This window comes from Dreissena polymorpha, chromosome 3, assembly GCF_020536995.1.
Source record: "Dreissena polymorpha isolate Duluth1 chromosome 3, UMN_Dpol_1.0, whole genome shotgun sequence".
In the NCBI taxonomy this organism is placed as follows: domain Eukaryota; kingdom Metazoa; phylum Mollusca; class Bivalvia; order Myida; family Dreissenidae; genus Dreissena; species Dreissena polymorpha.
In genome coordinates, this window is record NC_068357.1 from 105,329,123 (window position 1) to 105,345,608 (window position 16,486).

General features: G+C 36.6%; 1 protein-coding gene across 1 annotated transcript in view; it reads left to right on the plus strand.

Moving 5' to 3' along the window:
- LOC127870835 (transmembrane protein 87A-like) overlaps positions 1-16,486 on the plus strand; it is a 78,014-nt gene that overhangs the window by 25,793 nt on the left and 35,735 nt on the right. Inside the window, exons 6-8 of the mRNA XM_052413367.1 lie at positions 6,424-6,642; positions 11,801-11,891; positions 15,938-15,999. Coding sequence (XP_052269327.1) covers positions 6,424-6,642; positions 11,801-11,891; positions 15,938-15,999 — 372 coding nt within the window. The remainder of the gene's footprint in view (positions 1-6,423; positions 6,643-11,800; positions 11,892-15,937; positions 16,000-16,486) is intronic.

The following is a 16,486-nucleotide window of genomic DNA, read 5'->3' on the forward strand; positions in this document are numbered from 1 at the left end:
CCATATCACTTTAAATGTCTTTAACCACTTACTTTGAATCTCCTTTGCAACAAACATATTGTTGATTTACACATTGTAGTAAATACACATTGTTTTCATCACACAATACTTCATGCTGAAAGTATTTCAAGACATTTAACTCTAGAATTATATGTCTTAATGTTGCTCAAAATTTTATGATACCTAAAATTTAACTCAAAGAAAGTCAGTGGCTGAAACAAGCTTGTTTTCAATAACTTCCTGCCCTTCAACCAATCAAAAGTCGCTTGTTTTGAAATAGATGGTGCCTCAACCAATCAAAAGTCTATCAACACCCCTTTGTTAGGCTTAGATGGCGCACTGATAGGGATTAATGTTTATGATGCTAATCTCTTATCTGATCTACTGTCTCAGCCAATTACTCAATCTTGGAAATATCCACTGATAGGCACACTTCAACATCAAAAATATTTATTGAATAATACACAGCACCATTAGCATGCTATATTTAATTGTGAATATTTTAATATAACCTTCTGAATGGTCTGAATGGTGTTAGCAAATAATAGTAATATTATCAATATTATTTTAATTGCCTTTTAAAATGTATGTAAATAGTCAATGTGGTAGACATTAATTATGCCCCCCTTCGAAGAAGAGGGGGTATATTGCTTTGCTCATGTCGGTCGGTCCGTCCGTCCACCAGGTGGTTGTCAGACGATAACTCAAGAACGCTTGGGCCTAGGATAATGAAACTTCATAGGTACATTGATCATGACTTGCAGATGACCCCTATTGATTTTGAGGTCACTAGGTCAAAGGTCAAGGTCACGGTGACCCGAAATAGTAAAATGGTTTCCGGATGATAACTCAAGAACGCATACACCTAGGATCATGAAACTTCATGGGTAGATTGATCATGACCTGCATATGACCCCTATTGATTTTGAGGTCACTAGGTCAAAGGTCAAGGTCACGATGACCCGAAATAGTAAAATGATTTTCGGATGATAATTCAAGAACGCATATGCCTAGGATCATGAAACTTTATCGGTAGATTGATCATGACTAGCAGATGACTCCTATTGATTTTCAGGTCACTAGGTCAAAGGTCAAGGTCACGGTGACCCGAAATAGTAAAATGATTTTCGGATGATAACTCAAGAACGCATATGCCTAGGATCATGAAACTTCATAGGTAGATTGATCATGACTCGCAGATGACCCCTATTGATTTTGAGGTCACAAGGTCAAAGGTCAAGGTCATAGTGACCCGAAATAGTAAAATGATTTTCGGATGATAACTAAAGAACGCTTTTGCCTAGGATCATGACACTTCAAAGGTACATTGATCGTGACTTGCAGATGACCCCTATTGATTTTCAGGTCACTAGGTCAAAGGTCAAGGTCACAGTGACAAAAGTCGTATTCACACAATGGCTGCCAGTACAACGGACAGCCCATATGGGGGGCATGCATGTTTTACAAACAGCCCTTGTTGTATTGGGGTATAAATATCAGTATAAGAAAGTTCAAATACTTATTTTTTATGTTGAGGAAATATAATTGATACTATCAAGCCCACATAATATTTTTGACACTTTCAATATTTATGCCCCCCTTCGAAGAAGAGGGGGTATATTGCTTTGCTCATGTCGGTCGGTCGGTCGGTCGGTCCGTCCACCAGGTGGTTGTCGTATGATAAGTCAAGAACGCATACGCCTAGGATCATGAAACTTCATCGGTAGATTGATCATGACTCGCAGATGACCCCTATTTATTTTGAGGTCACTAGGTCAAAGGTCAAGGTCACGGTGACCCGAAATAGTAAAATGGTTTTCGGATGATAACTCAAGAACGCATACGCCTAGGATCATGAAACTTCATGGGTAGATTGATCATGACTTGCAGATGACCCCTATTGATTTTGAGGTCACTAGGTCAAAGGTCAAGGTCACGGTGACCCGCAATAGTAAAATGGTTTCCGGATGATAACTCAAGAATGCATACGCCTAGGATCATGAAACTTCATGGGTAGATTGATCATGAGTCACAGATGACCCCTATTGATTTTGAGGTCACTAGGTCAAAGGTCAAGGTCACGGTGACCCGAAATAGTAAAATGGTTTCCGGATGATAACTCAAGAATGCATACACCTAGGATCATGAAACTTCATGGGTTGATTGATCAAGACTCGCAGATGACCCCTATTGATTTTGAGGTCACTAGGTCAAAGGTCAAGGTCACGGTGACATGAAATAGTAAAATGGTTTTCGGATGATAACTCAAGAACGCATATGCCTAGGATAATGAAACTTCATAGGTAGATTGATCATGACTCGCAGATGACCCCTATTGATTTTGAGGTCACAAGGTCAAAGGTCAAGGTCACGGTGACCCGAAATAGTAAAATGATTTTTGGATGATAACTCAAGAACACTTTTGCCTAGGATCATGACACTTCATAGGTACATTGATCGTGACTCGCAGATGACCCCTATTGATTTTCAGGTCACTAGTTTATTCTGTTTTCACACTGTCCAGTAAAGAGACTTACAAATTGAATTTTTGACACATGTTAATTCATAATGATGTATAAGCCTTTGTTTCTGTGCCAGTAAATACTATGTTTATGGAAATGACGTGAGAATTCAACATTTAAAAAACCAATGTAATATGATATGTAATATTATATGGCAACAGGACAGTTGCGATTTGCTGGGTCAATTCTATTTAGCTTGACCATCCAAGCGGTTGATAGCTTTGACAAACTGATGGTCTGAAACATTGAGAAAATGTCACGATTCACTGACAATAAATCAAACATGTAATTCTTGCTACGCAACTTGCATTTAATTTTGTCAATTCAAATTATACATAAAAATATAATTAATTTTTAATCTGCTTGTTAATTGAAAAACAGCAACACAGTTTGTATGTATAAAACAATGTTAATACATAAATAGGATCAAGCATATTAAAATATCAACTTAGATTTAGTTTCCTTTACTGTACAGGATTTGTAAAGTTAGGTTAATATTTGTGTATTGAACAAAAATAACAACAGTGTAAAGAAAAGTTAATTTGGGGATGTTCTATCCAAACCCTGAGAGTTCAGATTTCCTCAAATGCCAAGTAAAGATTGTAAATTTCAACCCACTTGTCTGGTTAGTTTTCAGAGGCACATATAATTAACTTTTAGGCTTAGTGTCTCATTTGTACATGCATTACTGTATTAACTCCAAATCAACTAGTACAAGTGGTAGGCCAGTATTACATGGACTGGTGTTCACTGTTTACACAGTTTCACAACCCCATCTGATACTGGTCAGTATCTTGGCAAGTGGCCAAAGTTGGGAGAGGAATTAATGGTCTATTACATAACTGACTTCTGTGTGTGGTAAACACATGATACTGGTCTTGTGGTCAAGTTGCACTTATACATGTATACATTTGCCCAATACACAACACTAGCCTTGGCTATTTTTAATCAGATTGCATTGCTATCTATGGTGGTCATTGACTAGGGGAGTTAACTGCTATAAATAACATGTTTCATTACCATTAATAAATAAAACATAACAAATTGTGTGCACGTTTCACATATTGTCAAATAAGTCAAAATGTGTGAAAGGAATCCAAAAAATCAAAGACTCAATCATATAATGGATATAATTGATTAGTATAGGTCCTGATTGGTTTTTGCACTATTAATTGGATACATTTCACAGGTCATTGACATACAGTGACAAAAAACATATTCACACAATGGCTGTCACTACAACGGAGAGCCCATATGGGGGGCATGCATGTTTTATTTTAATTAGTTACCCACAGTCTGATTTAGGTGGAAATTTTTATGTCCCCCACTATAGTAACAACTTTAACATTTGCAATAACTTTTGCAATATTGAAGATAGCAACTTGATATTTGGCATGCATATGGATCTAATGGAGCTGCACATTTTGAGTGGTGAAAGGTCAAGGTCATTCTTCAAGGTCAAAGGTCAAATATATGGGTCAAAATCGCTCATTTAATGTACACTTTTGCAGTATTTCAATATTCAAGATAGCAACTTGATATTTGGCATGCATGTGTATCTCATGGAGCTGCACATTTTGAGTGGTGAAAGCTCAAGGTCAAGGTCATCCTTCAAGGTCAGATGTCAAATATGTGGCCAAAATCGCTCATTTTATGAGTACTTTTGCAATATTGAAGATAGCAACTTGATATTTAGCATGCATGTGTATCTCATGGAGCTGCACATTTTGAGTGGTGAAAGGTCAAGGTCATCCTTCAAGGTCAGAGGTCAAATATATGGGCCCAAATCGCTAAGTTTATGAATACTTTTGCAATATTGAAGATAGCAACTTGATCTCATGGAGCTGCACATTTTTAGTGGTGTAAGGTCAAGGTCAAGGTCATCCTTCAAGGTCAAATATATGGGTCAAAATTGCTCATGTAATGTCACTTCTGCAATATTGAAGCTAGCAATTTTATATTTGAAATGCATGTGTATCTCATGGAGCTGCACATTTTGAGTGGTGAAGGGTCAAGGTCAAGGTCATCCTACAAGGTCAAGCGTCATATAGGGGGACATTGTGTTTCACAAACACATCTTGTTAGAAATGTTTGAGATTGAAACGAAAGCAATGTTATATGCATTGAAATTGTATTATAAAGTATATTAACATTAAACAGGTTCATATGCACAACCAGTAACCGCTTTGAATTCAAACTGCACCTTATATTATAACAGGTTACTGAGGTATATGTCTATGTTTATTCATTTGAAGCAAACAAATTGTTAGAGCCGGCAACAATTTTGTTTCTTGTTCAATTTCTGTATAACATGTGCTAAACGGTTGTTAAAGACGCAATTTTTAAGAAGTGTGTTAAACATGTGTCTTTTTAGATACATCCGTTAAAAACAGATCATATGATAAAATTGCACTTATGAAATAAAAGACTAACTTATGCTTAAAAAAGACTCACATCAAAAAGAAAAACGCACTTTTGTGAGAAAAAGCCCACATCTGTAAATCTTAAAACACACTTCTTAGATAAAAGACGCACTTCCTAGATAAAAGATGCACTTCTTAGATAAAAAACACACATTTTGCTCACATCTACACTCAAAAGCACACTTACAGATGAAGAAAAAACACAATAAACAAACTGTTTCACTTAAATAACGCACTTGAAAAGTTGAAAAGAAAAAACGCACAAAATGCGCACATAAATGCACTTTTGAACACTGAAAACGCAGATATTAACAAAAAACACAGAATTAACGCACTTTTAAGTGCGCTAAATGTGTGTTTTGGTAAAAAGTGCATTTTTTAATTGACAAGGGAATTAATATTTATCGGGGTCCCCTATTTGCGCTGAGAATTGCAAATATTGTCAAAACAACATTGATTGCAATTAAAGATCGGGGACCCACAAATGCACCGCCTTATTGCTCTTATCGACAATTATCCGCAACACTTTCATGTTTGGTGCACATTTACTTCAAGTCTTGCTGTTAACACAGATGAGCAGATTATGCTTCGTTATTACTCTGGTTGTTTTAATAAAAGTTTAATTATTATGACGGGCAGTCTTCCCTGAAAATTGTAATCTGCAAAATTACGAATTAGTTGTTTTTTATTTAACCACGAAATTTCATACCAACAAATTTCTATACATTTACATTAATATGAGATTTATTATCAAAAGTCACCAGGTCTCAGGTGAGCGACGTATGGCTCTCTTGTTGATTATTCATTATAATGAACAGTAACAAGACATCTAGTTAAGCTATATTTAAAATCACTAAATGAAATTCGGAAAAGAAGTACCTACTGAGAGAATAAAGAGAGTTATTTTGTAACGTCCATTAAATCATTAAATATATGTATTTTCTGAAATTGTAAGGGGCACCAGATCAGGATAAAACAGTGAGAGTGCAGTGCTTAACAAAAATTCAGCATTGTTTTCCGATAAGACTGTTTGATATATGCTAATGTATGTTTGGAGCTTAAGTTCCTAGGATTACAATGGATCTCCCCAGTGTAAAATGTTTGGAATAGAAGCATTTTAATGAAGCCATTATATATTTATAGTGTACAGAAAACCATGATTTCAGTAATGGCTGAAATAATGTGTGTGAATAAATATAGGCTGTGCTGTGTAAAAACAGGGTTAAATGCATGTGCATTAAGTGTCCTCCCAGATTAGCCTGTGCAGTCTGAACAGGCTTATCAGGGATTACACTTTCAGCCTAAACTTAATTTTTGCTATGAATGGACTTTCTTGAAACGAGAAATATCATAAATGCAGAAAGTGTCGTCCCTGATTAGCCTGTGCTGACTGCACAGGCTTATGTGGGCTGACACTTAGCGCACATGCATTAACCCCCCTTTTCACAGAGCACGGCCCATATTAATATGATTTGCAGGGTGTACAGCAAAAGTCATCTGGTTCGGAAGGACAAAAGGACACAGCTATTGATACAGCCGACGAGGACAAGCAAGATGAGTCAGCTATTGATACAGCCGACAAGGAAAAGAAAGATGAGTCGGATGTTACTGAAAAAAAAACAGACAATGCAAAAAGAAATAAAAGGCTGGCCACAACAAACAACACAATTGAAAACATTACTGTTTCAACAGCTTTGGTATGTTCATCAACACTCAAAATAATTATGTTTATTATGTTATTTGAGATTATTCATATTATTTTGTGATGTAAATTCTCAACAAGTTTTACTGTTGATATGTAAAGACCACTCGGGATCATAATATTTGTCAATTACATCTAGGGTATACCTTTCCCTGATAGACTTCTTATCTGATCTGCCACTCCAGACCAATACCAGTCCTGCTGTTCTGATAACAGTGACTCCATATACAGCTGATAAGCCTGACAACACCATCTCAATAAGGTTATTGGGAAAATAATGGAAAAATTCTCAACTGTTACACCTGTCTTGTTTAGACTTCATTTTCACTTTGTTCCTTGCATTTCACATCATTTGTGTCAATGTAAATATTGTAGAGAAATGAATTCTTCTTCCAAACATATAAATTTTAAGTCTGTATTCTAATAAATAATACGAGGATATAACAAGTAATACAAGCGTATGCGAATGCAACAGGAAATGCAGTGAGAACCCCACCTTAAAATATTGAATTGTATACTGAAACATTAGGCGATTAATCTTTTGATTTGTCGGCATTTTGTTTCATTTCAGACTCCATGCAGTTTAACGATAATAATCTCTGTGCTTTATTACCCAAACTCGTTAGTTTCTGGACACATGTGCTACTGAAAATAGCCACCACGATTGCATTTTATGGCCCAAACAAGCACACAGTGTCTAGGACCCGTATTTTGTATCCCTAAATGTTTGATAAGCACGTGCACTAATAATTATTATGTTGGTCAGTACAAAAAGCTTACTGGAAACCGCCGACTGCGTCTTTGTTTTATTGCTCAATCAAGCACCAAAAATCCAATATCCTGTGTATTACCAAACACAAACTTTAGATAAGCAGGTGTCGTCTGTCAAAACAAGTATTGTACATGTCCGTTAACATCAAAGTAATTCTCGTATATGATATCGAAAGTGGACTTGCTTAAAACATTTACAATTACGATTTTTTTTTTTCATAAGATTTGCTATAAACAAATGAGAACCAAAACAAGCAAACATAAACAACACTAAATATAAATAAGATTAAATGGGGAAAAAAACGATTTATTTTCAAAAAATCGTTTTTACTTTCTCCCAATTTCCAGAAAATGACTTATACATGTTGCATGAAATCTAAATAAAGATGACGTCGTTGTAAAAGAATATGAACTGTACACGGCACTTTGTGTGCAATCAGATACAGTACAATAATTGTTGCAATATTTAACGAACTAAAAGATGATAATGATACAGCGTTTTTGACTTTTATTTTATTCAGGGAAATGTCAAAATCATTTGCAAGATACCCCGATAATTAAATGGAAATTCAATACGAAGCTTTTACGTTGTTGTCTGCGCTACACAGTTTTTGTGTATAAATAAATACACCCACGCCTACTTTCGCGCGCTTTTTGTCCAAACAAAGACTTGACACGAAAATATCATGGGCATATACATGTATTTATTTCTGGCTACAATTTGTAACAGAACATTAACTGTACAAGATGCGCGCACACCACATTAAGTTATTTACGCGTGTTTGAATACCCTTGTCCCGATTGGACACCTATTTCATCAAATCTTTAAATAGAAACATATGCAGAAATTCATTTGATACTTTTGAAAAATGTCCGATGTTTGTGTTTATGAGTTTTCTTGGGCACTTTTGTCGTCAATATCAATCAGAATTTGCATTTGAAAATGGACATTGTGAATATACGGGATTATCGGGTAATGGATAGAGACAGAAAAATTTGCAAATATGCGGTAATCGATAGATAAATGCATGTATCTGGTAATCGATAGACTTGTGAATATATGCATCTATCAGGGAAAGGGGTATATTAGTCTTTAAATTTTCTTTTTGTCTCTCAGATGTTGAAATGTCTTAAGGCTAAGGTTTGGATATATCTTTGCAGAAATGGTGACCATATAGGTTAGTATTGGTGTGTGTAAGAACCAAGTCAATATATAGGTTAGGAATGTCGTGCCTAAGAATAAGGTTCTTTTTCTTAAGCTCGACAAATGGATAGGAATATTGTGCAAAAGGACTATGTTCCTTGGGTCAAGTTCAACAAATAGGATAGAAATGCTGTGCATAAGAACCAGATGACTTGACCCAAGTTCAACATATAGGTAAGGTATGTTGTTTGTAACGACAAGGTTCTTAGGTCCAAGTTCAACGTATCTAGGTTAGGAATTTTTTGCTTCAGAACAAGGTTCCGAGGGTTAAGTTTAACAAATAGGTTAGGAATTTTGCTTGAAATAACGATGTTCTTAGGTCTAAGTTAAGCATGTAGGTTAAGAATGTTGTTCGTAAAAACAATGTTCCTAGGTCGAAGTTCAACGCAAAGCTTAGGAATATTGTGTGTAAGAACTAGGTTCCTAGGCCCAAGTTCAATATATAGGTTAGGAACATTTTGCGTAAGAACAAGGTTCCTAGGTCCAAGTTCAACATATAGGTTAGGAAAATTGTGTGCGTAAGAACAAGGTTCATAGGCCCCAGTTCAACATACAGGTAAGGAATGTTGTGGAAAAACAAGGTTCTTAGGTCCAAGTTCAACATATAGGATAGGAATGTTGAGAAAAAAACACGGTTTCTAGGCCCAAGTTCAACATATAGGTTAGGAATTTTGTGCGTAAGAACAAGGTTCAAAGTTCAACATAAAGGTAAGGAATGTTGTGCGTAAGAACCAGGTTTCTAGGCCCAAGTTCAACATATGGGTTAGGAATTTTATTCTTAAGAACAAGGTTCCAAGGTCCAAGTTCAAGGTATAGGTTAGGAATGTTGTGCGTAAGAACCAGGTTTCTGGGCCCAAGTTCAATGTATAGATTAGGAATGTTTTGCATAAAAACAAGGTTCCTAGGTCCAAGTTCAAAATATAGATTAGGAATGTTGTGATAAAACAAGGTTCCTAGGTCCAAGTTCAAGTATAGGTTAGGAATGTTGTGATAAAACAAGGTTCCTAGGTCCAAGTTCAAGTATAGGTTAGGAATGTTGTGATAAAACAAGGTTCCTAGGTCCAAGTTCAAGTATAGGTTAGGAATGTTGTGATAAAACAAGGTTCCTAGGTCCAAGTTCAAGTATAGGTTAGGAATGTTGTGATAAAACAAGGTTCCTAGGTCCAAGTTCAAGTATAGGTTAGGAATGTTGTGATAAAACAAGGTTCCTAGGTCCAAGTTCAAGTATAGGTTAGGAATGTTGTTATAAAACAAGGTTCCTAGGTCCAAGTTCAAGTATAGGTTAGGAATGTTGTTATAAAACAAGGTTCCTAGGTCCAAGTTCAAGTATAGGTTAGGAATGTTGTTATAAAACAAGGTTCCTAGGTCCAAGTTCAAGTATAGGTTAGGAATGTTGTGCATAAAAATATAGTTCCTAAGTCTTAAGTTCAACGTATAGTGTATGAATTTTGTGCGTAAGAACGAGCTTCCTAGTTCCAAGTTCAACATATAGATTAGGAATGTTGTTTGTAAGAACAAGGTTCCTAGGTCCAAGTTCAACATTTAGGTTAGGAATGTTGTGCGTTAGAACGTGGTTCCTAGGTCCAAGTTCAACATATAGGATAGGAATATTGTTCAAAAGAACCAGGTCCTAGATCCAAGTTCAATATATGAGTTAGGAATGTCATGCCCAAGGACCTGCATTGTTCTTAGGTCAAAGTTCGAAAAATTATAATAACAGTATTCAATCCTTAGCTGTTTATAGAGATGAAATTTTTGTCAATACTTTATGAGTTTTCAATCAACTGATTTAAAGCTTAGCCTGATATATTGTTTTTCAAAAGTAAAGGTTGCGATGTCCAAGTTTCCGAAAACAATTTTTGTTGTTGTGCAGAATATATCTTTTTCAAGAAATAAAGACATGTGCGTTTTATTTTGTGTCATCATAATCTAAATATATGTAAAAAATAAAATACATTATTTTTAAAAATTTGAAGACCTTTTACCATGAAATAAATAAAGTTATTTGCATTTTGCCCTATTCAGCTGACGTGATTTTACATTAGAAAAAGCGTTTGACCACCCTATGTTCCTCATTGTGCAGTGTGCATCATAAACTTTTAGCCCATTACCCCTCTAGAGGCCATAGTGTTCGTCCAATATTGATGAAACTTGGTCAGAATGCTTATCTGAAGAATATCTACACCTGGTTCAAATCTGGATCATGTGCATATGAATACTAGGTCAACTGGTAAAGTCTTAGAAAAACCTTGGTACTCTAGAGGACACATCTATGACTACACTTTAATGAAACTTGGTCAAAATCTTAATGTTGGTAATGTCTTGGTTTAGTTTCAATTTGGGGTCACGTGCAACCAAAAACAATGTCACCAGGTTTAATCTTTGAAAAGCCTTGTTACCGCTCTTGAGGCCACAGTTGTGACTCAACCTTGATGAAACTTGGTCTGAATATTTCTCTTGGCAATATTTACGTTAAATTTGAACCTTTGTCATGAGTGTCCAAAATAAGGTCAAATCTTTATACAAACCAAGCTTCCACTTTAGAGGCTACATTTATGACTCAATCTTGATGAAACTTGGTGAGAATGTTAATCTTTACAATAAGGATGAATCTGGGTCATGTGCATTCAAAAACAACGTTAACAGAGCAAATATTTGAAAAATCTTGTTACCATTTTAGAGGCCACATTAATGACTCAATCTTGATGAAATATTGTCCAGTGTTTTTCAAAGACAATATCTAGAGCAAGTTTGAATCTTGATAGGCTGCATATTAAAATTAGGTCACCTAGCTCTTAAAATCTTATAAAACCTACATACAATGTACCACTCTAGTGGCCACATTTTTCACTCTATCTTGATGACACTTAGAATGGTATCTTGACAATATCTGAACCAAACTATTATCTGGGTCAGGTGCATCTATAGAATAGGTCACCATGTCAAAGCTTTAAAAAAAATCTTACCGTAGGGGGCAACTTTTTTGACTCTAGCTTGGTGAAAGATGTATATTTATCTTGGCAATATCTAGGCCAAGTTTAAATTTGAGTCAGGTGCGTCCGAAAGCTAGGTCACCAAAGCAACATGTATGACTCAGTAGTGTTTAAACTTGGTCAGGTGATTGCTTGACTGCCATCATGTTCCTGTTGATATTTGATTACTGTCTTTCCATTTGAAGGCGCCCCAACATGATGCCAAAATAGGAACAGCATGGAGAAGTGGCTACTATGTCCTAATCTTGAGAGTCAATGCTTCTAAAAATCTTAAAGGTACATGGCTTTTTAGATCACCTCAGAGCACTTAGTGAGCATTTGGAGCTTTAAGGATACTGTGTTTTTATGTAATCTGCTAGAACACGAGGTGCTTGAATGAGGTGTGTATATATTTTGAAATTATGACTTCTCCTCCTTAACTGATTGACAGACTCTAAAAAATCTTTACAGGAATGATCCCTGGGTGACCGTCTTTCAAAGTTTTTAACTCACCTGATTGCTCAGGTGAGCTTTTGTGACCGGTCTTTGTCTGTCGTATGTCCGTCCGTCCTTCTGTTAACATTTGCTCGTAAACACTCTAGGGGCCACATTTCTTGTCCCATCTTCATGAAACTTGGTCAGAAGCCTTGTCCCAGTAAATCTCGGCCAAGTTCGAAACTGGGTTGTGCCGGGTCAAAAACTAGGTCACTAGGTCAAAAAAAAGAAAAACCTTGTAAACACTGTAGAAGTCACATTTCATGCCCAATCTTCATGTAACTTTGTCAAAATGTTTGTCTTAATGATATCTTGGTTGAGTTCAAAAGTGGTTCCTATCCGTTGAAAAACATGGCCGCCAGTGGGCGGGGCAGTTTTCCTGATTTGGCTATAGATAAACCTTGATAACACTCTAGAAGTCACAAAAATTTTGCCCAATCATCATGAAAGTTGGGCAAAACATTTGTTCAATTGATGTCTCGAACAAGTTAGAAAATGGTCGAGATCGGTGAAAAAAATGGCCGCCAGTGGGCGGGGCATTTTTCTCTATATGTATATAGTGGCAGTTTTTCCTATTTGGCTATAGAGAAACCTTGTAAACACTCTAGAAGTCACAATTTTGTCCAATCATCATGAAAGTTGGTCAAAACATTGGTTTTATTGATATCTCGGACGAGTTTGAAAATGGTCGGGATCGGTGAAAAAACATGGCCGCCAGTGGGTGGGGCATTTTTCTCTATATGTATATAGTGAAAACATGTGAACACAGTAGAAGTCACAATATTGGCCCAATTTTCATAAAATTTGCTCAGAACATTTGTTTCCTTGCTACAAGAGTTTGAGTTCAAAAATGGGTCTGGTCATTTGAATAACATGGCTGCTGGGAGGGGGGCAGTATTCTAATTATGCCCCCCCCCTCCCCCCCCCTTTTGAAGAAGAGAGGGTATATTGTTTTGCTCATGTCGGTCAGTCCGTCCACCAGATGGTTTCCGGATGATAACTCAAGAGCGCTTATGCCAAGGATCATGAAACTTCATAGGTACATTGATCATGACTCGCAGATGACCCCTATTGATTTTCAGGTCACTTGTTCAAAGGTCAAGTTCACGATGACCCTAAATAGTAAAATGGTTTCCGGGTGATAAATCAAGAACACTTATGCCTAGGATCATGAAACTTCATAGATACATTGATCATGACTCGCAGATGACCCCTATTGATTTTCAGGTCACTAGGTCAATGGTTAAGGTCACGGTGACCCAAAGCAGTAAAATGGTTTTCTGATGATAACTCAAGAACGCTTATGCCTAGGATCATGAAACTTCATAGATACATTGATCATGACTGGCAGATAACCTCTATTGATTTTCAGGTAACTAGGTTAAAGGTCAAGGTCACGATTACCTGAAATAGTAAAATGGTTTCGGTATGATAACTCAAGAACGCTTAGGCCTAGGATCATGAAACTTTATAGGTACATTGACCATGACAAGTAGATGACCCCTATTGATTTTCAGGTCACTAGGTCAAAGGTCAAGGTCACGGTGACCCGAAATAGTAAAATGGTTTCCAGATGATAACTCAAGAACGCTTATGTCTAGGATCATGAAACTTCATAGGTACATTAATCATGACTCGCAGATGACCCCTATTGATTTTCAGATCACTAGGTCAAAGGCCAAGGTCACGGTGACCTGAAATAGTAAAACGGTTTCTGGATGATAACTCAAGAACGCTTATGCCTCAGTTCATGAAACTTCATAGGTATATTGATCATTACTCGAAGATGACCCCTATTGATTATCAGGTCACTAGGTCAAAGGTCAAGGTCACAGTGCCAAAAAAACGTATTCACACAATGGCTGTCAAGGTCCCGGTGACTCAACTTAGAAAAATGGTTTCCGGATGATAACTCTAGAATGCTTACGCCTAGAATCATGAAACTTCATAGGTACATTGATCATGACTTCCAGATGAAATAATGATGAAACTTGACCAGGATGTTTGTCTGGACAATATCTAGGTAAAGTTTTACATTTGGTAAAGATTGAATGAACCGACTCCTTTCAGGTGAGCGAAATAGGGCCATCTTGGCCCTCTTGTTCAAATAAGGCACCAGAGCCCAAAAGGGATTGAACAATTAGAAGTAATATTTTTTTCACAATTCTTATTTCATCACATTTGCCTATACTGTAAACTGTGTCAACTGTTTTGTGATTATAAAAAACCTTGTTATCCTCTATTAATAAATTAAGCTTTTGTAATATGTGAGACATAACTTATTAATATTAAACCTACCATAGCCATATTTTCTCTTTGTGAATGTAATGTTATTCATGATAGTTAAGTTTACTTAGTATGTATTATTTGTGTGTAATTTTTATGCCCATCTTCGAAGAAGAGGGGGTATATTGTTTTGTACATGTCTGTCGGTCCGTCCGTCGGTCGTTCGGTCTGTCCACCAGATGGTTTCCGGATGATAACTCAAGAACGCTTAGGCCTAGGATCATGAAACTTCATAGGTACATTGATCATGACTGGCAGATGACCCCTATTGATTTTCAGGTCACTAGGTCAAAGGTCACAGTGAAATCGAAATAGTAAAATGGTTTCCAGATGATAACTCAAGAATGCTTGCGCCTAGGATCATGAAACTTCATTGGTACATTGATCATGACCGGCAGATGACCCCTATTGATTTTCAGGTCACTAGGTCAAAGGTCAATGTCACAGTGACTCTAAATTGTAAAATGGTTTCCGGATGATAACTCAAGAATACCTATGCCTAGGATTATGAAACTTCATCGGTACATTGATCATGACTGGCGAATGAACCCTATTGATTTTCAGGTCACTAGGTAAAAGGTCAAGGTCATGGTGACTCGAAACAGTGAAATGGTTTCCGGATGATAACTTAAGAATGCTTATGCCTAAGATCATGAAACTTCATAGGTACATTGATCATTACTGGCAGATGACCCCTATTGATTTTCAGGTCACTAGGTCTAAGGTCAAGGTCACAGTGACTCGAAACAGTAAAATGGTTTCCGGATGATAACTGAAGAATGCTAATGCCGAGGATCATGAAACTTCATAGGAACATTGATCATGACTGGCAGAAGACCCCTATTGATTGTCAGGTCAAAGGTCAAGGTCACAGTGACTCGAAACAGTAAAATGGTTTCCGGATGATAACTCAAGAATGCTTACGCCTAGGATCATGAAACTTCATAGGTATATTGGTAATGACTGGCAGATGACCCCTATAGTTTTCAGGTCACTAGGTCAAATGTCAAGGTCACAGTGACTCGAAATAGTAAAATGGTTTCTGGATGATAACTCAAGAATGCTGACGCCTAGGATCATGAAACTTCATAGGTACATGGATCATAACTGGCAGATGACCGCTATTAATTTTCAGGTCACTAGGTCAAAGGTCAAGTTCACAGTGACTCGAAGCAGTAAAATGGTTTCCTGATGATAACTCAAGAATAATTAGGCCTAGGATCATGAAACTTCATAGATACATTGAAAATGACTAGCAGATGACCCCTATTGATTTTCAGGTCACTAGGTCAAAGGTCAAGGTCACAGTGACACAAAACGTATTCACACAATGGCTGCCACTACAAATGACAGCCCATATGGGAGGCATGCATGTTTTACAAACAGCGAAAAAAGGGGATATACAGAAGTCGTATTAACATTTAGCATTTTATTGGGGAGCATATCATTTACATTTATAAATGTTTATGTATATTGAGACAGGGAATAAACTTTGAGGATGCACTTGATAGTTTATAATCTTTTAAAATAAACTATTTTACATGTATTGCTCTTGTTTGCAGTGAATGTTGAAATGAAAGGAAGAACTGGATACATTTCTGCTGTGGAATGGCCTCTACTAATTGTAAGTTAATATGTAAGGCCATGTTAATAAAGAGTGAGCTTTTCTGTACGTATGTTGTCATGGAAACATATAGCTGGATGGGAGATGAACACAATTTTTAACATGTTTTTGGAAACCTTCAATTGGAAAATTTAAGGTCCTATTTGGGAAAAATATGTATCTTTTTTCCTTGGGAATGATCCATGAATATTGCATGAATAAAACATTAAGCATAAACACTCTTTTCTTTGATTTTTTTATTCGCCCGTTTTAAAAAAATGGGACGTATTAAAGTTTCACCTTGGTTGCGTCCGGCGTCCACAGTAATGTCCGCTCTCTAATTCAAATAGTTTTCATCCGATCTTCACCAAACTTAATCAGAAATTTTATCTAGATATTATCTAGGTCAAGTTCGAATATGGGTCATGCCGGGTCAATAACTAGGTCACGGGGTCACTTAGTGCATTTCAAGCATTTAGCATGGTGTCCGCTCTGTAATAAAAGTAGT